Source organism: Budorcas taxicolor, chromosome 7, assembly GCF_023091745.1.
Source record: "Budorcas taxicolor isolate Tak-1 chromosome 7, Takin1.1, whole genome shotgun sequence".
Classification (NCBI taxonomy): domain Eukaryota; kingdom Metazoa; phylum Chordata; class Mammalia; order Artiodactyla; family Bovidae; genus Budorcas; species Budorcas taxicolor.
In genome coordinates, this window is record NC_068916.1 from 68,198,091 (window position 1) to 68,220,359 (window position 22,269).

Consider the following 22,269-nt stretch of genomic DNA (forward strand, 5'->3'; position numbering starts at 1 on the left):
TTTGTTACCTCTTTATTACTCCAAGCCCAAATTGTTTAGATTCTTCATTGAGCACATGCCAATTCCTCACAAATTCAGTGTTTGTCTAAAGAATATAAATGCTCTGGCTACTTCTTAGGTCCCATTGCTGAGACCTCTGTGTATAGGAATTAAAATTTTCTCCTATCAATTTGTCTTGTGTCAGTTTTATTATCAGTCCAATCTCAAGAACTCAAGAAGGGTAGAGGGGGAAATTCCCCTCTCTCCCCAACACTTCCCATCAGATTTAGGATAGAGCAAACTCCTTTCCCTGGCCTTCTAAGTCCTGTAACCTACCACCATCTGCTTCTCTAGCTTCAACCGCCTCCCTCCCTATGGTGTGGCCCTAACAGCCTTTTCCCTCAAAATCATGCCAACTTTTGTCTCAAGAGACACTTGTACTTGCTGTTTCCTGTGACCTCAGGACAGGTCTTTTCTCTTAAATACAACACAGCACATTTGAAATGGTCTTCCACAACCCTTAACAACTTCAAACACAGAAACAACTTGAGAAAATAATGTGGACAAGGCATTTTGAGTAGGAAATAGAAATATATTGGAAGCAAGATTCTTGTTACAATGGCTGAATGGTTAATGCAAGAATTTATGCCTTCAAAAATTAACCTATTTGTGATCCTGTTTCTTTCATTTTCATTCCCACTCTTCATACCCCCAGGAACTAAACCAGTGTCAGGAATAGAGGACCACAATATCCACTAAATGAATAGAGCAAATAAATGGACTTAAACAGAGGGGTGGACCACTTCCTTCCATACATTAACATGTTTGGATCTGTCATATTCTTACAGAATCTGACCCCCCCCCCCCGCCACCCGCCCCCCACCAGCTGAATGGCCCAGCTGAAATCAGGAATGCCACCCCTAACTTCTCCCTTCCAGCTGGTCAATTACCTTTTTTTTGGAGACAACTCCCAGACAGTAGTACAGAAAGACTTAACACTCAGGAACTGTTAGCACACATGTTCTCCACTCATACCATCAAAGAAGCTGGTTTGTATAGAATGAACAGAAAAATCAGAAAGGAGGGACAAAGCGTTCTGGGTCAGGTTTGAGTCCCACTTGCCCTAAAGAACCTCCAAGTCTTCTTCATGGTTTGGATGTTTAACTTACCCCTCAATCATGTAACACATGATTTCAATAATCCTGTTAGGGATTTCATAAATCCTTCATCTCATAAATTAAAAAGGATTTCATAATCCTTTCAACAAATTCATCTTTTGCTTAAACTAGTACAAGTATAGAGCACTGAGTAGTGCGATCCTTTATCCTATGGCACAGCAGTCACCTACAAACTTCTTAAACCCAATTTCAGGGCCCCACTCCAGAACAATGAAACCAGAATCCTTGTAGTCTGGGTCCCAGCACTGGTAATCTCAAGAGTTGCCCTGGTTATACCTTCAGATATTCCACTTCAAGGTACCAATTTATAAGGAATATTCATTACGATCAGGTGTGCAAAGATGTATTTTAATACAGAGTTTTTACATACACTTTGAAATTTGTAACAACTATCAGACCACTGGTGTTTTTTCACCAGTGTTTTTTCCCATTGTAACAGCAGGAGTTCACATCAGAATTCATTAGTTTATGTTAAGTTCCACCCTGACAGATCTGCAAGATCATATCCCTTCAAAGTCAGAATTTAAGATTTCACATGAAATTTTAATCTCTTACTCTTTCTCTCCAACAAACATTATATACAAATAATGTTGTGACTCTCTTAAGGATGTGATAGTGATAATGTGATTCAGTTAGTTTTTTCCATGCAAGGATTTGCAAAATTGGTTACGTACTTCAGTGTTATAAGAGGGTTGTGTTCAAAGGAGATTCCTTTGGAGAGTTGCTAAAGTGTTATATCTACCTTATTCTGCCACAGGGAGATGAAGGGGTTTCCTTCCCCCTTCAATTTAAACTTAACAGAGCCCAGACTGGGTCTCCTGGAGTCTATGGAGCCAAAAAATCAATACCAAACACATATGAGGAAAAAACAAATGAGACTTGCCAACTATCTGCCTAACAGAGAGGTTATCTACTTCAAAGTTACACAGTCGTGTCTGACTCTTTGTGATCCCATGGACTGTAACCTGCCTGGCTCCTCTCTCCATGGAATTCTCCTAGCAAGAGTACCGGAGTGGGTTGCCATTTCCTTCTCCAGGGGATTCTCCTGACCCAAGGATCAAACTCAGCACTGCAGGCAGATTCTTTAGCAACTGAGCCACTAGGGAAGCCAAATATTTTTTGACAGGCAAGAGGCCCACGGACAGAAACAGTAGAGTGGCCCTACTTGCCAAGAACGTCTGTCCCTCATCTGGCATGGCTTAGGCCCAGTCCAAGAGAGTATGCAGAACAGGCTATCTATTTGGGAACAGCCTAAATGCCCCAGAATTTTAAAGAAAAGGATAAATGAGTGTTTCACACACAGAATTGACCCATGGCCACTTTAAACCGTACTTTGCCTGTTTATTTGGGAAAAGGCCTTACCATTATCAGGGATTCTTAAGCTTGAGCCTGCATGGGAATCACCTGAGAGCTCTTTAACACAGTTTGTTGAGTCCCACTTCTAGAATTCACTTTAACATGCCTGGGGTGGACCTGAGAATTTGCATAACCAGTCCCCAAGTGATGTCAATGCTGCCAGTCTAGCACTATGCTTTGAGAATCACTCAAAGCATATTTCTAAATATGCTTTATTAAGAGGAAGGCTGGTAAAAACCCTCATATACAAGGCAGACTCTCCACCAAGATTTCAGTGGAAGAGGGGTTGGAGAAAAGAGAAGTGCAGAAATGAAATCTCAGTGCTCAAAACAACAGTAACAACAAAATAACAACAGTAAGTTGACTTCTTATTCACATGGTGAAGTTAAATCAGCAGGGGTAAGGAGAGGGGTGGGACGGTGGGGAGGGTGGAGTTAAAATGAAAGGAGGTCCTGGTCTTCAGGCATTCAAGGACCCAAAATGACCAAACTTTTGCCATCTTCAAGTGGCTTCCAAAGTTTTCCTGGGTGTGACCATCAAACCAGCAGATGAGAAGAGAATGGTGGGTGATATAAAAAACTTTTATGGGGCAGGCCTGGATTTTTACATCATATTCCACTGCTAAGAATTCAGTCACATGGCCTCACAGAGATGCACAGGGAATGGAGAACTGCAGTTTCTGGCAAGGCAGCATGTCTCAGGGGAGCAAGAATCTCTGGTGGACATCCAGCGATCTCTGCCACCAAACCCCCTTTCCATGGCAGGCTTCCACCCTTAAGCAAGTCTGAATCTAGGAAATGTAGTACAGATAATTTACATAGACATTTTAATGATTAAAATGAATGTCTGTAACTAAAAGTGATCAAAGGACTTCTTAGTGACTGGATAAAAGTTCCAGGAACCCATCCACGATAGGGGTAAGAGGCTGAGATGGTGTTTGCAAGAACAGCCAAGAGAAAAAATGAAACTTTTACAACTCTGGGGTTCCTCTCTTTAAACATGTTACACTATTCTTTTTTAGAGATTAAGCAAGTTTTTAAGTGAAACAAAGATTTCATAATTTCATTTATAAAGTCTGATATCTTTTATTATCTATCACTCTTAAAGCAAATGACAAATCTACTTCCCAGGGGTGAAACCTGCTATCACTGAAGATATCTTCAAAATTCACTGCAACTCTGGAAACAAGGATATGCCACAAATACCTGCACTCTGCTTTTTAAGGGGATCACTCTTAATTAATGTAGGCACACTCATTTACCCATGCTTGCCATAAGGTGAAATTACTGCTATGACTTCTCACAATTGAGAAAGTTGGAGAATCAAGCTGCTTGCAAGACTTCTTTCTAGTTATCTCTCTTTTGAAACTCTCTAAAAGTGAATTAACTAATGTGTTTACCATTCACTGAAGGGGAAAGGAAAAGAAACATCCTTCACGGCCTTTCATTCATTTCATCAATCAGGACACACAACGCAGCATCTTTCTCTATAATCTGATCTCTCCTATGACCTGAATTTTCTCTTTGTTGTTCATTCTGTCCAATACAATTGTTGCTGTCATCAGCGTCCATTGGTTCAGTTTTTACTCTGATCCCTGCTTCCGAATGAGGCAAATCATCAGGCAGAGAAGCCAAGCAATTCTGAATCATCTCAATGACTCGTTCCAGATGCTTTTGAAACCTCTCGGCTGTCTCAAGACGTTGACGTTTCTGCACCTCCATCATGACTCTCAAGGTCTCTCTTGCTTGGTGGGGTCGGTATTCATTTATGAGATGATGTACATGTACAAAAAGCAGCTTAAGATCTTCTAGCTTCTCTTCTCGTTTTATACTCCCAGGGCTCCTTATCAAGATATCTAAGAGGTCTAAGAAATTAATAAGGATAGACATATTGAGTTTTCTCAGTTCTTTCTTGTGATCAAACTGCATAGGATGAAGTCGTTCAATACCCTGACTTTCTAAAGGGCGGATGATAAGATCATCACACTGGAACTGGTTGCCAAACATCATGTAACTGTCCTTTATTGGAGGTGGAGGCTTGGGAGCGAGGCCTTCCTGAATATTTTCATCTGTATACTCCTTGATGTACTGCATCGGAGGGGGTGGGAGGGCACTCACTTGCTGTGGCTCACCCATTGTGGAAGATCAAGAACCTACAGAAATAAACCATCAAACAAAAAATAAGAGGAAAACAAAACATAACAAACACACACACACACACAGACCAAAGATTGAGAGTGGAGCTACAAAACAAACCTGTCACATTCAGTGATTAATGACAGAATATTTTCCCTATTCTCCCATGGCCGTTTGGTGCCCAAGACAAAAATGATCTCCGTCGTCTCTAAAACTAACATTTACAACAGGGAAAAGCTGCTATCCTTCTCTAATTAGCATTATATACTCAATCATTCAAGTATTTTTCCAGCTCTACTTAACATTTTCATCAGCACAAAAAACTACTGTAGTATACAGCTGACCTTCAAAGCTATGGTTTTTCCAGTAGTCATGTATGGATGTGAGAGTTGGACTATAAAGAAAAGCTGAGCACCGAAGAATTGATGCTTTTGAACTGTGGTGTTGGAGAAGACTCTTGAGAGTCCCCTGGACTGCAAGGAGATCCAACCAGTCCATTCTAAAGGAAATTAGTCCTGAATATTCATTGGAAGGACTGATGCTGAAGCTGAAACTTCAATACTTTGGCCACCTGATGCGAAGAACCGACTCATTTGAAAAGACTCTGATGCTGGGAAAGATTGAAGGCAAGAGGAAAAGGGGACGACAGAGGATGAGATGGTTGGATGGCATCATCGACTTCATGGACATGAGTTTGAGTAAGCTCCAGGAGTTGGTGATGGACTGGGAAGCCTGGTGTGCTGCAGTCCATGGGATCGCAAAGAGTCAGACACGACTGAGCGACTGAACTGAACTGATATAGCTGATCACTGGACAACATCGTTTTGAACTTGCAAAGGTCCACTCACATGTGGATTTTTTTCAATCATAAATACTAGAGTACTACAAGATTTATGGGGCTTCCCTGGTGACTCAGTGATAAAGAACCCACCTGCCAGTACAAGAGATGTGGGTTTGATCCCTGGGTCAAGAAGATCTCCTGGGGAGGGAAATGGCAACCCACTCCAGTATTCTTGCCTGGGAAATCCCAGAGGAGCCTGGCGGGCTAGTCCATGGAGTTGCAAGAGTCAGACATGACTTAGTAAATAAGTAAAAACAAGACCCATGTTTGGTTAAATCCTCAGATGCAGAATCACAAATAAGAAGGAACGACAGACACAAAAGGTCAATTCTAAGTTATACTGTGCAGAGGCTGGGCATCCCTAACCTCCCAGTTGTTCATGGGTCAACTATATTTTCATCTATAAGTGAAACAGTCTGGATTCCACACCCCTCACCAGTTATGCCTCATTTCTCTATCCTCTCTACAGCCAAACTACACATGCTGTCTCCCCATCTCCATGATTTAATCACTTGTTTTATATTACAGATTGATTTCCAAAACAAACACCTGTAACTCTAAGGAACACTGACAAAATTAACACTGCTCTAGTCTAAACAAACTCACATCATCTGAGCTTCTGTGATCCAATTCAACTTCTTTTTTTCTACAATATACTTTACAAATTTTTACAGATTCACTAACTTTTCTACATCCACTACAGAAGTTTCAAACTCAAATATATCTTCAATAACCAAAATAACCCCTATCTATTCCATTTTAAGCTTAGGTATATCATAAAATGAGAAGATCCTGAGTGCTCATTTAGACTAATCTTACCAGATTTTCAAGATTTAATTATACAACCAAACATCAGAGATAGCAAGTAATATACTGGAGGCAGATTCATACTTGGAATTTCTGAGTTACTAAGGGCAGCTATGGGGCAGTCCTGACTTTCCACCAACCTATAGTGGTGAACTGGATACTACTGGGAGTCAACTGGATACTGTGATGAGTTACTCTAACTATACCAAGCTACACTTCACTGCTCTACTAGCTTTCTGTTTATCCATTTTTATCAATATCCAATCTGGAATCAACCTCCTTCCTCCACAAATACTCATCAAATTCATCAATAATCATCACATGACCAAATTCCATGGACATTTTTCTAAGGTGATCTTAATCTCTCAGCACCATTTTCTTCTTTTCAACCCAGTCCCCTTCTCCCTCAGTGTCTGTGATCTTACATTTATGTTTTCCTCCTACCTTACTGGAGGCTCCCTCTCAGTCTCCTTTACTGCTCCTCCTTCTCTATCCAAATTTTAATGCTGGCAGGCATAGAGGAGTGTCCTATAGAGTCACAAACTCAAAAGCCAAAGGGAAAAGACACGGAATATAAAGAGTTACACATGCAGGGGCAGGGATTAGAGAGAACAGAGCATCTCCAAGCCAGACCTCAAAGCCTCCAGCCACTAGCATTCACTCATGAATTAAGATTCACTGCACCTTAGTCTTGATTTTTCAAGAAAGGAAGGAAAATTCCAGATTTTTATGGGGAATTTCTCAGTTTTTAAAAATACTAGCAATTAATTCTGGAATCTGTCAAGTACTGTGAAGTCAAAAAGAATTTATCTCTAACAACCTCTGTGGTCTACGAGCCACTAGTTTTAGGCCTCTGTTTTATGTTCTTCTTGGGATGACCTCAGTCAACTGCATAGCTTTTATTAGCATTTCTATCAGTGGTTCTCAACCAGGTGTGATTTTTGCCAGCTCAGTTCAGTCTCTCATTCATGTTCAACTCTGCAACCCCATGAACTGTAGCACGCCAAACTTCCTGTCCATCGCCAACTCCCAGAGTTCACCCAAACCCATGTCCACTGAGTCAGTGATGCCATCCAACTATCTCACCTTCTGTGTCCCCTTCTGCTCCTGCCCTCAATCTTTTCCACCATCAGGGTCTTTTCAAATGAGTCAGCTCTTCACATCGGGTGGGCAAAGCATTGGAGTTTCAGCTTCAACATCAGTCCTTCCAATGAACACCCAGGACTGATCTCCATTAGGATAGACTGATTGGATCTCCTTGCTGTCCAAGGGACTCTCAAGAGTCTTCTCCAACACCACCCCTCAAAAGCATCAATTCTTTGGTGCTCAGCTTTCTTTATAGTCCAACTCTCATATCCATACCTGACCACTGGAAAAACCATAGCCTTGACTAGATGGAATGGACCTTTGTTGGCAAAGTAATGTCTCTTCTTTTTAACATGCTGTCTAGGTTGGTCATAACTTTCCAAGGAGTAAGTGTCTTTTAATTTCATGGCTGCAATCACCATCTGCAGTGATTTTAGAGCTCAGAGAAATAAAGTCAGTCACTATTCAACTGTTTCCCCATCTATTTCCAATGAAGTGATGGGACCAGATGCCATGATCTTCATTTTCTGAATGCTGAGCTTTAAGCCAACTTTTTCACTCTCTTCTTTCACTTTCACCAAGAGGCTCTTTAGTTCTTCCTCACTTTCTGCCATAAGGGTGGTGTCACCTGCATATCTGAGGTTATTGGTATTTCTCCCGGCAATCTTGATTCCAGCTTGTGCTTCTTCCAGCCTAACGTTCCTCATGATGTACTCTGCATATAAGTTCAATAAGCAGGGTGACAATATACAGCCTTGATGTACTCCTTTTCCTATTTGGAACCAGTCTGTTGTTCCATGTCCAGTTCTAACTGTTGTTTCCTGACCTGCATATAGGTTTCTCAAGAGGCAGGTCAGGTGGTCTGGTATTCCCATTTCTTTCAGAATTTTCCACAGTTTATTGTGATCCACACAGTCAAAGGCTTTGGCATAGTCAATAAAGCAGAAATAGATATTTTTCTGGAACTCTCTTGATGTTTTGATGATCCAGCAGATGTTGGCAATTTGATCTCTGGTTCCTCTGCCTTTTCTAAAACCAGCTTGAACATCTGTAAGTTCACAGTTCACGTATTGCTGAAGCCTGGCTTGGAGAATTTTGAGCATTACTTTAATAGTGTGTGAGATGAGTCAATTGTGCCATAGTTTGAGCATTCTTTGGCATTGCCTTTCTTTGGGACTGGCATGAAAACTGCCCTTTTCCAGTCCTGTGGCCACTGCTGAGTTTTCTGAATTTTGCAGCACTTTCACAGCATCACCTTTCAGGATTTGAAATAGCTCAACTGGAATTCTATCACCTCCACTAGCTTTGTTTGTAGTGATGCTTCCTAAGGCCCATTTGACTTCACATTCCAGGATGTCTGGATCAAGGTGAGATATCACAGCATCATCATTATCTTGGATATGAAGATCTTTTTTGTACAGTTCTTCTGTGTATTCTTGCCACCTCTTTTTAATATCTTCTGCTTCTGTTAGGTCCATACCATTTCTGTCCTTTATCAAGACCATCTTTGCATGAAATGTTTCCTTGGTATCTCTAATTTTCTTGAAGAGATCTCGTCTTTCCCATTCTATTGTTTTCCTCTATTTCTCTGCACTGATCACTGAAGAAGGCTTTCTTATCTCTCCTTGCTATTCTTTGGAACTCTGCATTCAGATGCTTATATCTTTCCTTTCCTCCTTTGCTTTTCACTTCTCTTCTTTTCACAGCTATTTGTAAGGCCTCCTCAGACAGCCATTTTGCTTTTTTGCATTTCTTTTTCTTGGAGATGGTCTTGATTCCTGTCTCCTGTACAATGTCATGAACCTCCATCCATAGTTCATCAGGCAATCTGTCTATCAGATCTAGTCCCTTAAATTTATTTCTCATTTCCACTGTATAATCATAAGGGATTTGACTTAGGTCATACCTGAATGGTCTAGCGGTTTTCCCCACTATCTTCAATTTCAGTCTGAATTTGGCAATAAAGATCATGATCTGAGCCACAGTCAGCTGCAATCAGAAGGCATATAGCAAGGTCTGGAGACACTTAGTTGCCACAACTTGGAAAACGGGTGTTACTGGCTTCTAATGGGTAGAGGCTGGGAATGCTGTAAACATATAATGCACCAGGGAGTCCCCCACCACAAAGAATTTTCCCATCCAAAGTGTCAATATATGTGCCAAAGTGGAAAAATCTTGGTCTCTATTTGAGTCTTGGGTTTGTTTGTTTTTTTTAACTGAAGTATACTTGATTTACAATATTGTGTTAGTTTCAAGCATACAGCAAAGTTATTGTTTTTTCAGATTATATTCAATTATATGTTATTTCAAGATAACGAATATAATGTGCTGTGCTATATACCAAATCCTTGCCGCTTATTTATTGTATGCATAAGACTTTGTTAATCTCATACTCCTGATTTACCCCTCTTTCTCTCTCTCCCCTTTGGCAACCAAGTTTGTTTTCTATGTCTGTGAGTCTGTTTCTATTTTGTTTATATATTCATTTGTATTATTTTTAGATTTCACATATAAGTGATATCATATAATATCTGTCTTTCTCTTGATTCATGAGTTTTGATCTCCAGTCTAGACTGCCTCTGGGCTCTCTGTGGATACTTCATAGGGCATTCAAACTTAAAAAAAAAAAAAAAATTTGATTCCATCTACAATACATACCCTGTAAATCTGCTCCTCTCATAGCTTCTAAAGCTTCTAATCTTTCCTATCTCAGTAAAATGTCCCCATTTTCCACCTAGTATTCCAAGCCAGAAACCTAAAGTTTATCTTAATGCTCCTTTTTTACTAACCTCCTGTCCTCACCATCACTGCCAAGTCCTGAGATTCCCCTGGAGTAGGAAATGGTAACCCACTCCAGTATTCTTGCCTGGAAAATTCATGGACAGAGGAACCTGGCAGGCTGCAGTTCATGCGGTTGCAAAAGAGCTGGACTCAACCAAGCATGCACACAGGCACGCTGATTCCAAACCCTTGCTATCTCAAATTCATCGGTTCTGACCAAGACACCACTCCCTCTTATCTGGAACACAGTGGCTTCGCAGGGATCTTTTTGTTTCCACTACAGTTCGTCTATATAATAGCCAGTCTAATTCTCATACCACATTCCCTTTTACTTATATCCTAGCAATACTGTCTTCAAGTATTCTCATACAATTCTTTATACCAACCTCTTCTGCCTCTGGGTCTTTTCATGTGATTTTCCTCCTGCTTCAGGCACTAGCTTAAAAATGTCACTTCTAAAGATATAACTTCTCTGATTATTCATCAAAAGCAGAACCTGTCTTCCCCCTTTTGTTCTCTTCATCAGTATCTGATTTGTGTCCCCGACCAGACTATAAACTCTATGAAGGGAAGGACTATGACTATCACAGTTCTCACTGGGTTCAAAACCACGCACATAAGCTTCATAAGTATTTGTTGGTAGCTCCATTCATTACACAAGAGCTTCAAGTCAAAGGGAATTTGAAAGCAGGTACAAACATCTTTAATGTGTATTTACTCCTTCAAGTATTTAATGTTTGTCTAATATATGTCAATAATGATTATGATGACAAGTAATACTTGAGTGCATACTACGTACCAGGGACTGTTCTAAACTTCTCTCACGGTTGTGAGAAATCTGAGAAAAGAAAGGTGAGCTTTCCATTTCAAGGATGAGATCACTGTGGCTCAGAAAGGTTGTTCAACTTGTGTAAAGGAAGTAGCCAGAGCCAAAAGATCTCAAACACTACATTATACTATCTTTCAAAGATAAATAAGAAACACTGACTCCATCTTAGTGTTCCTTACAATCTATCAAGGAAAACGGACAAAAAATAACTGTACATTTTAAGGGTACTACAAAAGACCCACAGATCTGACTACCAAAAATCAATCTAAAAATTCCATATGGGAAAATACATCAGAAGCAAAATTAAAAGATAAGACTATTTTTCTGGAAGAAGAATGCATGCAAGCTAACAGGGGTAAATACTAGAAATTTAATTATGATTTTTTTAAAACATATTTTCTGATTCCATCCCTATGAGAAGAAAAGCACTGACTTCATATTGCCTTTTATTCACAACTCTACCTCTAGTACCTTAAACAATGGCTAGAAGAAGCTAAATCCTCAATAAGGATCCACTGAGTTTTTTTTAACCTGACACCACCTTTATGGCAGAAAGTGAAGAGGAGCTAAAAAGCCTCTTGATGAAAGTGAAAGAGTAGAGCGAAAAAGTTGGCTTAAAGCTCAACATTCAGAAAACGAAGATCATGGCATCTGGTCCCATCACTTCATGGCAGATAGATGGGGAAACAGTGGAAACAGTGTCAGACTTTATTTTGGGGGGGCTCCAAAATCACTGCAGATGGTGATTGCAGCCATGAAATTAAAAGACGCTTACTCCTTGGAAGAAAAGTTATGACCAACCTAGACAGTATATTCAAAAGCAGAGACATTACTTTGCCAACTAAAGTCCGTCTAGTCAAGGCTATGGTTTTTCCAGTGGTCATATATGGATGTGAGAGTTGGACTGTGAGGAAGGATGAGCACCGAAGAATTGATGCTTTTGAACTGTGGTGTTGGAAAAGACTCTTGAGAGTCCCTTGGACTGCAAGGAAATCCAACCAGTCCATTCCAAAGGAGATCAACCCTGGGATTTCTTTGGAAGGAATGATGCTAAAGCTGAAACTCCAGTACTTTGGCCACCTCATGCGAAGAGTTGACTCACTGGAAAAGACTCTGATGCTGGGAGGGATTGGGGGCAGGAGGAGAAGGGGACGACCGAGGATGAGATGGTTGGATGGCATCACGGACTCGATGGACGTGGGTCTGAGTGAACTCCGGGAGTTGGTGATAAACAGGGAGGTCTGGCGTGCTGTGATTCATGGGGTCACAAAGAGTCAGGCACAACTGAGCAACTGAACTGAACTGAACTGATCTTAAAAAAAATAATAGAAAAATAGGCAAAAGATGAAGAAAATGCAAATGCTGAATAAAAGCAAGGAAATGTTCAGAATAATACCCTGCTAAGAGCAAATTTTTAAAAGAATCCTTTTTGAAACAATTCCATTCACCATTGCAACAAAAAGAGTAAAATACCTAGGAATAAACCTACCTTAGGAGACTAAAAGACGTGTATAATGAAAACTATAAGACAATGATGAAAGAAATTAAAGATAACATAAATAAATGGAGAGATATATCATGTTCTTTGATTGGAAGAATCAATATTGTGAACGTGACTATATTACCCAAAGCAATCTACAGATTCAACACACTCCCTATCAAATTACCAACATTTTTCACAGAACTAGAACAAAAAATTTTATAGTTTGTGTATGGAAACACAAAAGACTCTGAATAGCCAGAGTAATCTCGAGGAAAAAAAATGGAGTTAGAAGAATCAACCCTTCTGAATTCAGACTATACCACAAAGCTATAATACTCAACAATATGGTACTGGCACAAAAACAGAAATACAGATCAAAGAAACAAGAAAAAAAGCTCAGATAAAAATCCTCGCACCTATTGGGCACCTTATCTTTGACAAAGGAGGCAAGAATACATAAGAAAAAAGACAGCCTCTTCAATAGATGGTGCTGGGGAAACCGGACAGTAAACTACATGTAAAAGAATGAAGTTAGAACACTTCCTAACACCATACAAAAAAAAAATAAACTCAAAATGGATTAAAGACCTACACATAAAGTCAGAAACTGTAAAACTATTAGAGTAAAACATAAGCAAAACACTCACTGACTTGAATTACAGCAAGATCCTCTTTGATCCACCTCCTAGAGTAATGAAAATTTAATAAAAAGAAGTAAACAAATGGGACCTAATTAAACTTAAAAGCTTTTGCATAGCAAAGGAAACTTTTTACAAGGTGAAAAGACAACCCTCAGAATGGGAGAAAATAATTCAAATGAAACAACTGACAAAGGATTAATTTCCAAAATATACAAGCAGCTCATGCAACTCAACACCAGAAAAACAAACAACCCAAAGAGTGGGCAGAAGACCTAAACAGATATTTCTCCAAAGAAGACATACAGATGGCCAACAAACACATAAAAAGATGCTCAACATCACTCATTATTAGAAATGCAAATCAAAACTATAATGAGGTATCACCTCATACCAATTAGAATGGCTATCATTTAAAAATCAATGAACAATAAATGCTGGAAAGCCTGTGAAGAAAAGGGAACCCTCCTGCACTGCTGGTGGGAATGCAAACTGATACAGACACTACACAGAACAGTATGATTCCTTAAAAAAGCTAGGAACAGAACTGCCATATGACCCAACAATCCCACTACTGGGCATATATCCTGAGAAAACCATAATTGAAAGAAACACAAGTACCCCAATCTTCATTGAAGCCCTTTTTACAATAGCTAGGACATTGAAACAACCTAGATGTCCACTGACAGATGACTGGATAAGAAAGGTGTGGCACATATACACAATGGAATATTACTCAGCTATAAGAAGGAACGCATATGAGTCAGTTCTAATGAGATAGATGAACCTAGAGCCTATTATTGGAGAAGGCAATGGCACCCCACTCCAGTACTCTTGCCTGGAAAATCCCATGGACGGAGGAACCTGGTAGGCTGCAGTCCATGGGGTCGCTAAGAGTCGGACACAACTGAGCAACTTCACTTTCACTTTTGACTTTCATGCATTGGAGAGAAGGAAATGGCAACCCACTCGTGTTCTTGCCTGGAGAATCCTAGGGACAGGGGAGCCTGGTGGGCTGCCGTCTGTGGGGTCGCACAGAGTCGGACATGACTGAAGAGACTTAGCAGCAGCAGCAGCAGAGCCTATTATACAGTGAAGTCAGAAAGTCAAATATTGTATGTTAATGCATGCGTATGGAATCTAGAAAGATGGTACTGATTAACCTATTTGCAGGGCAGCAATGGAGACACAGGTATAGAGATCAGACTTGTGGACACAGTGGGGGAAGCACAGGGAGGGACAAACTGAGATAACAGCATGGAAACAGAAACATGTACATTACAATATGTAAATGTACCATATAGATAGCAAGTGAGAATCTGATGTGTGACACAAGGAGCTCAACCTAGCGACAACCTACAGGGGTGGGATGGGGTAGGAGATGGGAGGGGAGTTCAGGAGGGAGGGGATTTATGTATACCTGTGGCTGATTCATGTTGATATATGGCAGAAGTCAACACAATACTGTAAAGCAATTATCTTCCAATTAAAAAAAGAAAAAAAAGGCAAAAAATCCCCACATATATGTAAAATAGCTAATGAGAAGTTGCTGTATAACATGGGGAGCTCAAATCTGGTACTCTGTGACAACCTACAAGTGTGAGATGGAGTGGGGGTCAGGGGGAAGGTTCAAGGGAAAGTTGACATATGTATACTTATGGCTGATTCACAGTTGCCAATTAAGTGATTATCCTTCAATTAAAAATAAATTTTAAAAAAGGATCCTATCCATATAAGACTATCAAGATTTCAAATACTCCATCACTTAACAAACAGAACACTTTCTATGTGGCAGGTGCTGGATTCCAGCACAGATCACACTCTACCTTTCAGCTTCTTCAGAGTGGTCATGCCAATTTTACAAGCAAGCTCTTAGCTAATCTGGCCCTGCAGGGACGTCTTCTGCAGTGGAAAACATCCGTTGCCCTGAGGTCCCACTAAACACCATCACAGCCACCATAATAACACTCTCAGGTGGCAAGCCAGAATCACCAAGAGAACATGGGGAATTCTCATACACAACTGATAGGAAACAAATATGCTTACTTAGAATTAATGTGACAGTATCGAACGTTGTAATGCTGATTTCTTTGACCGAACAATCCTTTTTATTATTTTATATTGAAGTATAGCTGATTAATAACACTGTTGCTGTTGTTCAGTTGCTAAGTTGTGTCCAGCTCTTTGCGACCCCATGAACTGCAGCACCTCAGGCCTCCCTGTCCCTATCTCCCAGTTTGCTCAAATTCATTTCCATTGAATCAGTGATGCTATCTAATCATCTCATCTTCTGCCTCCCCCTTCTCCTCTTGCCCTCAATCTTTCCCAGCATCAAGGTCTTTTCCAAAAAGTCAGCTCTTTGCATCAGGTAGCCAAAGTATTGGAGCTTCAGCATCAGTCCTTCCAATGAGTATTTATTGTTGATTTCCTTTAGGACTGACTGATGACCCAACAATTCTATTTCTAGAAATTTATCCTACAAAAATATTGGTAGAAGTACACAAATCTGTGTATCAGGATATTTAATGCAGCACTGTTTGAAAAGAGCAGGAAAAGCTGGAAATAACCCATACCTTCATCCATACCTTCACCCATATGAGGCCTTGGATAAAATGTCTATATATACACAATATGGCCACTAAGAAAAAAAGGGGTGAAAGTACATGGAATGGAGGGTTACAAATACTGTGTACTGTTTCATTTATTTACAACACACTTATGATAGCTGCAAATAGTTATAACCAATGTTTTAAAACTTTCAAAAATTCAGACTTTTCAGTTTATGAATAATATTCCATATTCTTCAGATTCTTCAAATGTTAACATTTTCCCTCATCTGCCTTATTGGTCTCTCATCTCTTTATCTAAAATACTTCAGTGGGTATCTCCCAAATAAGAATGTCCTCTTATAACCACATAATTAACAAAATCGGAGAATTAGCAATCATCTGGTACTTCAAAATAAATTTCATACAACCTAGGTTTCACCCCTTCAAGCCTTTTCAGATTGGAATTCCTGTTTTGTGCTTCCCAGAACCTTGTGTAATCCTCTACTTAAACTGCCAATCCCCAAAGGGCAACTAAGTGACAGGTATCATTGGTTTATATTCTCTTTTACTTAAGCTTCAAACTAATTCTATGAGTTACGTACTACTATCAATTTCATTTTAGAGATGAGGGTCCCAAGTCTGTCTCACCAAGAAGTGTCTGTAACCAGATCAAAGGGCCAGGATAATGGCATAGCAGGAACTCTCAACCTTGCCTGTTATGGTTGCACAGCACAAGCTCCTTTAAATCAGTAAACAATGAAGCATCTGACAGTACAAATGGAAACTGACATACAACAGAAATCATGTTTGTTTATACCACTTCTCCAGACTAAACTTGTCAAAGGCAACGGAGGTTTTTCCTAAGACATGCGTCAGGCATCAAAGCTGATTATCAGACTCAAGATCATCTTCTAGTGTTTGCTCCGTTCTGACGGATTTAACCCAAAAAAGAAAGGTATTGTAGGGTCTTATCTCCAGACGTTCGACTCGTTTATCTACTGTAAACGGAGCTGCTGGAATGTAGCTTTTAAAACCTCCCCCAGAAGATCTAATGAATGACGCCTGGGACCTACCTCCTTCCCCGTCTCCCATTAAATCTTTTGATTTCAGGAATGCTCCCTGAGGAAGAAGGGCGAGACTGGTTAGGGACAAGGCCAGAGAGAGGCCAGAAGACGTGGCGAGGCCACACAGCTCGGTAAACCAGCGGAGCGGGTCTAGAACTCAGGTGTGCCAACCTCCGGCCGGGCTCGGCCTCCCCCCGGAGGAAGCCTAGAGCCCGCCGCGCAGAGGGTACCTTTCCACGAGAGGCCAACTACCCCACCCACCCCTGACCCCGGCTTCGCGAGCTGCGGGGAAGGTCGCGCTCGCTGAGGAACGCCGGAGAGGAAGGCGGACGAACGTACTCAGCACCAGGCCTCCCCGGACTCCCAGCCCTCCCAAAGGAAGCAGCGGGGTCCGGAAAAAGAAATGTACGAGGAACCGAGGCCCAAGCCGTCGCCGCCCACTTACTTCAGCTCTGGGCTTACACTGGCAGCCGCCTTCTCCACCTCAAGCCGAAATCCAACTTCCGGCCTCCACTTCCAGGAAGAAGCCACTGATACTGTCCTTTGATTGGCTGGAAAGAGCTGTCCTTTAACCGAGGCTCTAGTCCCGCCTCTGTGACGGTTGGCTCACCGTTTCGCGGGCGCATACTCCCTCTCCCCAGCCACCCCTATCCCCCTACCTTCCCTCTGGCACCTCCCACCCTTCCGTGATTCTGCAGCAGCCACAGGGTTTGGGGTCGCGAAGGATGTGTGTTACTATTAAAAGTAGCTATTCTTTGCTTTCTTTTTCTATTTTCCTGAATATTCGCTGGAAGGACCAATGCTGAAGCTGGAGCTCCAATACTTTTTCCACCTGATGTGAAGAACTGACTCATTGGAAAAGAGCCTGATACTGGGAAAGATTGAAGGCAGGAGAAGAGGGTAACAGAGGAGGAGATGGTTGCATGACATCACCGACTCAAAGGACATGAGTTTGAGCAAGCTCCTGGAGTTGGTGAAGGACAGGAAGGTCTGGCGTGTTGCAGTCCATGGGGTCGCAAAGAGTCAGACACGACAGCTATTGAATATTGTGAAAATCAAGTCAGTATTTGGATACCAATTATCTGAGGATCCAGTAAAGTCCACCCCTTTGTGACTGTATCAATCTGATACTGGATGTATCTATTAATCATCTTTTAATCTATAGTTTCTTTCCTCTACCTCATTCTCCCCCACCCACAATCAATTTATTTGTTGAAGAAGTTTGTTCACTTTTGAGCATACCCCAGTCAGGCTTTTCTCCATTGAGACCAATGTGACATAAACTGAGACCTCCAGCGGGCATTCTTTAGTCCTCATCTTAGTCTACTTTCAGCAGCATTTGGCACACTTGATCATTTGAATTGCCCCCGGACTGAGTTCTCCTCTTAATGTCATCCAGGTGATAATACTCAAGTGGTATCTAGATCCTGGCAACACCCTGTCCCTTGCACTCAGACCCTCTTACCCAACAGTATTACACATCTTTTTTCGACTGTAAAGTCTCAAACATAACAGTTCATCTTCACTCCTCTTTCTCCCATACTCTATTCAAAATTAAGGTATCAGTCTTTTGTATTAGTTCTATGTGGAAATAAGTAAAAGTTCAAAATATTAATTTTCACCATGCCTCCATCCTCATCCATGCCACCATAATCTTCCCCTGACTTCTGAAATAACCTCCTAAATGTCAATAGTTTCCTTGCTTCCACTTTTGTCCTTCCTTAGCCTATTTAAGAGTTGCACATGACTTAGCGACTGAACTGCAACAACAACAAAGCCTATTTTATCATACTGTCTTAAAATATGACTGATCTGGCCACTCTTAAAGTTCTCCAAGGCTTCACATTCATAATAAAATCTAATGTCCTTACCATGGCCTATAGAAAATGCTACAAAAATCTAGTCCTTGGCTACTTCCCCAATAATACTTCCTACCATTTTTTTCCATGCGCAATCTTCTCCACACACAAGGTTTCTTTTTTTCCCTTGAAATTTTCAAGTCTACTTCTGCCTAAAGGCCATTGCATTTGCCTAGGACTCTCTTTCCATAGATATTCACATGCCTCACCTCCTCACTTCATACAGGTTTCTGGTCAAATGTGACCTTGTCGGATTGGTCTTTCCTGGATACTCAAAAGTGGCATGCCCCAATCATTTTCTTGGGGAATGTCCCTAATTTCCTTACTATGTATTATCTGTCCTTCATAGAATGTGTTACCATCTGATATCATATTATGTAGTATATGATTTGTTTACATTTGTTGTCTTTTTTTCCCCATCAAAATAAAAGATTCATCATCATAGGGTCTTTGGTTCATTCACTTCTGCATCATCAGTACCTGGAACAATACCTGGAATTGGCCAGTACTCAATGAACATCCACTGAATAAGTAACAAAATGAATATAATCATTTTCAAATGAATTCACAGTGTGACATCAATGGATAAACCAGGGTCTATATAGCCAAAGCCTCTTATGTGAAATTATCTTCCTTCCAACTTTTACTATTGTGAATATACTGGATGAGTACCCTAGTTCTTGGTGCACATGTATATGTTTGTGTACCTGTTCAATATTTTTCTTGAGATAAATTTCTAGAAATGAAATTTTGGACCCAAAAGTTCAGTGTCTTACAGTTAAAGGGAGGATCAAGGCTAGAATCTGGGACTCTTGACTGTTAGTCTAGTGTTCTTTACAATAAACTACAAATGAATAATGGTGTTAAATTCACATCATGAGAGGAACTAGTGAAAATATGGTGTATAATAGACATTCGCTTATGTGGCTACACCTGGAATCTGAATGGAAAATTTCTCTCTTAAAGGTGCCTTTTCTAGCTTAACAAGGGCTGTGAAAGTCGCTCATTTGTATCTGACTCTTTGCGACCCCATGGACTATACAATCTATGGAATTCTCCAGGCCAGAATATTGGAGTTGGGTAGCCAACCCAAGGATCAAACCTAGGTCATCCACATTGCAGGCAAATTCTTTACCAGCTGAGCCACCGGGGAAGCCCAAGAATACTGTGGTAGGTAGCCTGTCCCTTCTCCAGAAGATCTTCCTGACCTAGGAATTGAACTGGGGTCTCCTGCATTGCAGGCAGATTCTTTCCATCTGAGCTACCAGGGAAGCCCAATAAGGGCTACACCTGTTGAGCAAATCTTTATTGCATCTATTGTGCCAAGCACTGTTCTGGATGGTAAAAATGACAAACAAAAGTTTGCCTTCTCATAGAGAGATACAAACAGCAGCATACAAGAAAAAAAATAATTCTAGTAGTGATAAGTTGCTATGGAGAGAAAAATAATACAAAATAAAGTGATAGCTATGTGGGTGGATAGGTAGCTACTTTCTAGAAGGTGATTGGGGTAGCCTCTGCTAAGAGGTACTTTGGAGCGAAGACGAGTGATGAGAAGGAGTCAACTGTGCAAATATCTTGTAGACAGCAAGTGCGAAGAGTCTGAGGCTGCTGTGATCCTCTGAGTTAGACAGGAAGGGAACCCATGTGTTTCACAGTTAAGAGCGAAAGGAGAGTGGGAGGAGATGAAGGGGCAGTTACGGGCAGGAGTCCATGGTAACTAGCATCTTGGCTGTTTTTAGGAGTGTGGCACATTGTAAATAATATCATTTTTATAATTTTACCCTAAGTGGCAAGCAGAAATACTCACCCTCTTTCTATACCCTGTCAATTTTTTTAAGGTTGTTTGTTCTTCAGTTTCTCAGTCATGTCTGACTCTTTGTGACTCCATGGACTGCAGCACCCCAAGCTTCCCTGCCCTCACTATCTCCCAGAGTTTGCTCAAACTCATGTCCATTGAGTTGACAGGTTTATTGAGTCATAATTCACATAAAGTAAAATTAACTTCAGGTGGACAGTTCAATGAGTTTTGATTAATATATTCTGCCTTCTAAACACTATCGCCAGAATCAAGGTATAGAATATTTGCATCATCCCAAGCAATTCCTTTTGTACCCCTTCAGTATTCATTCCCCTCCCTCATCCCTAGCCCCTGGTAATTGCTGATCTGATTTCCATTCACATAAGTTTATCTTTTCCAGAATATCATATAAATGGAATCCTGTAGTATGTAGACTTTTGTGTCTGACTTCGTTCACTTAGCTTAAAACTTCTGAAGTCCATCAGCATTGTTCTATGTATTAATAGTTTATTCCATTTTACAGAAAAGGAGTATTCTATTGTATGGATGTGCCATAATTCATTCATCAGTTGATGGGCATTTGGGTTATTTCCAGTCCTATGTATCACATACACATCTTTGTATGGACATGAAGTTTTCTTTGAATAACTAAGGGATTTCAAGGCCTTATAATATAGGTATATATTTAACTACATAAGAAAGTGTCAGGCAGTTTTCTATAAAAGATACATTATTTTTCATTTCTACCAGAAAACTATAAGAATTTCAGTTACTCTGTACCCTGCTCTGCTATTTTCCTTTTTGTGATGCTACTGGCTAAGTAGTGGTTTTAATTTGCATTTCTCTAGTGTTGAGCATCTTTTTGGTACGTACTTGCCATATGTATCTTTTCTTTAGTGAATGCTCTGTTAAAAGTTTTTGCCCATTTTTTTAAATTCAGTTCCATTCAGTAGCTCAGTCATATTCAATTCTGCAACCTCATGGACTGCAGGACGCCAGGCTTCCCTGTCCATCACCAACTCCCAGAGCTTACTCAAACTCAGGTCCATTGAGTTGGTGATGCCATCCAACTATCTTACCCTCTGTCATTGCCTTCTCCTCCTGCCTTCAATCTTTCCCAGCATCAGGGTCTTTTCCAATGACTCAATTCTTCACATCAGGTGGCCAAAGTATTGGAGTTTCAACTTCAGCGTCAGTCCTTCCAATGAATATTCAGGACTGATTTCCTTTAGGATTGACTGGCTGGATCTCCTTGCAGTCCAAGGAACCCTCAAGAGTCTTCTCCAACACTACAGTTCAAAAGCATCAATTCTTCAGTGCTCAGCTTTGTTTATAGTCCAGCTCTCACATCCATACATGGAAAAACCATAGCTTTGACTAGACAGACCTTAGTTGGCAAAGTAATGTATTTGCTTTTTAATATACGGTCTAGGTTGGTCATAGTTTTTCTTCCAAGGAGCAAGCGTCTTTTCATTTCATGGCTGCAGTCACCATCTGCAGTGATTTGGGAGCCCCTCCCAAAATAAAGTCTGTCACTGTTTCCATTGTTTCCCCATCTATTTCCCATGAAGTGATGGGACCAGATCCCATGATCTTAGTTTTAAGAATGTTTAGTTTTAAGCCAACTTTTTCACTCTCCACTTTCACTTTCATCAGGAAGCTCTTTAGTTCTTCACTTTCTGCCATAAGGGTGGTGTCATCTGCATATTTGAGATTATTGATATTTCTCCCAGCAATCCTAATTCCAGCTTGTGCTTCATCCAGCCTGGCATTTCTCATGATGTACTCTGCATATTAAGTTAAATAAGCAGGGTGACAATATCCAGCCTTAGCATACTCCTTTCCCAATTTGGAACCAGTCTGTTGTTCCATATCCAGTTCTG

At 40.6% G+C, this 22,269-nt stretch overlaps 1 protein-coding gene across 2 annotated transcripts; it reads right to left on the reverse strand.

The window, feature by feature from the left end:
- Positions 1 to 1,544: 1,544 nt before the first annotated feature.
- On the reverse strand, positions 1,545 to 17,210 carry MED7 (mediator complex subunit 7). Of its 2 annotated transcripts, XM_052643126.1 has the most exons (3): positions 17,172 to 17,210; positions 3,913 to 4,665; positions 1,545 to 3,303 (listed from the first exon to the last, which is right to left on the reverse strand). In XM_052643126.1, the coding sequence occupies exon 2, from the start codon at positions 4,646 to 4,648 to the stop codon at positions 3,947 to 3,949; it is 702 nt and encodes a 233-aa protein (XP_052499086.1). In that variant the 5' UTR covers positions 4,649 to 4,665; positions 17,172 to 17,210; the 3' UTR covers positions 1,545 to 3,303; positions 3,913 to 3,946. The 2 variants fall into 2 exon arrangements, with proteins under 2 accessions (XP_052499086.1, XP_052499085.1); XM_052643125.1 differs by having other exon boundaries at positions 1,545 to 4,665.
- Between the last annotated feature and the right edge of the window lie 5,059 nt (positions 17,211 to 22,269).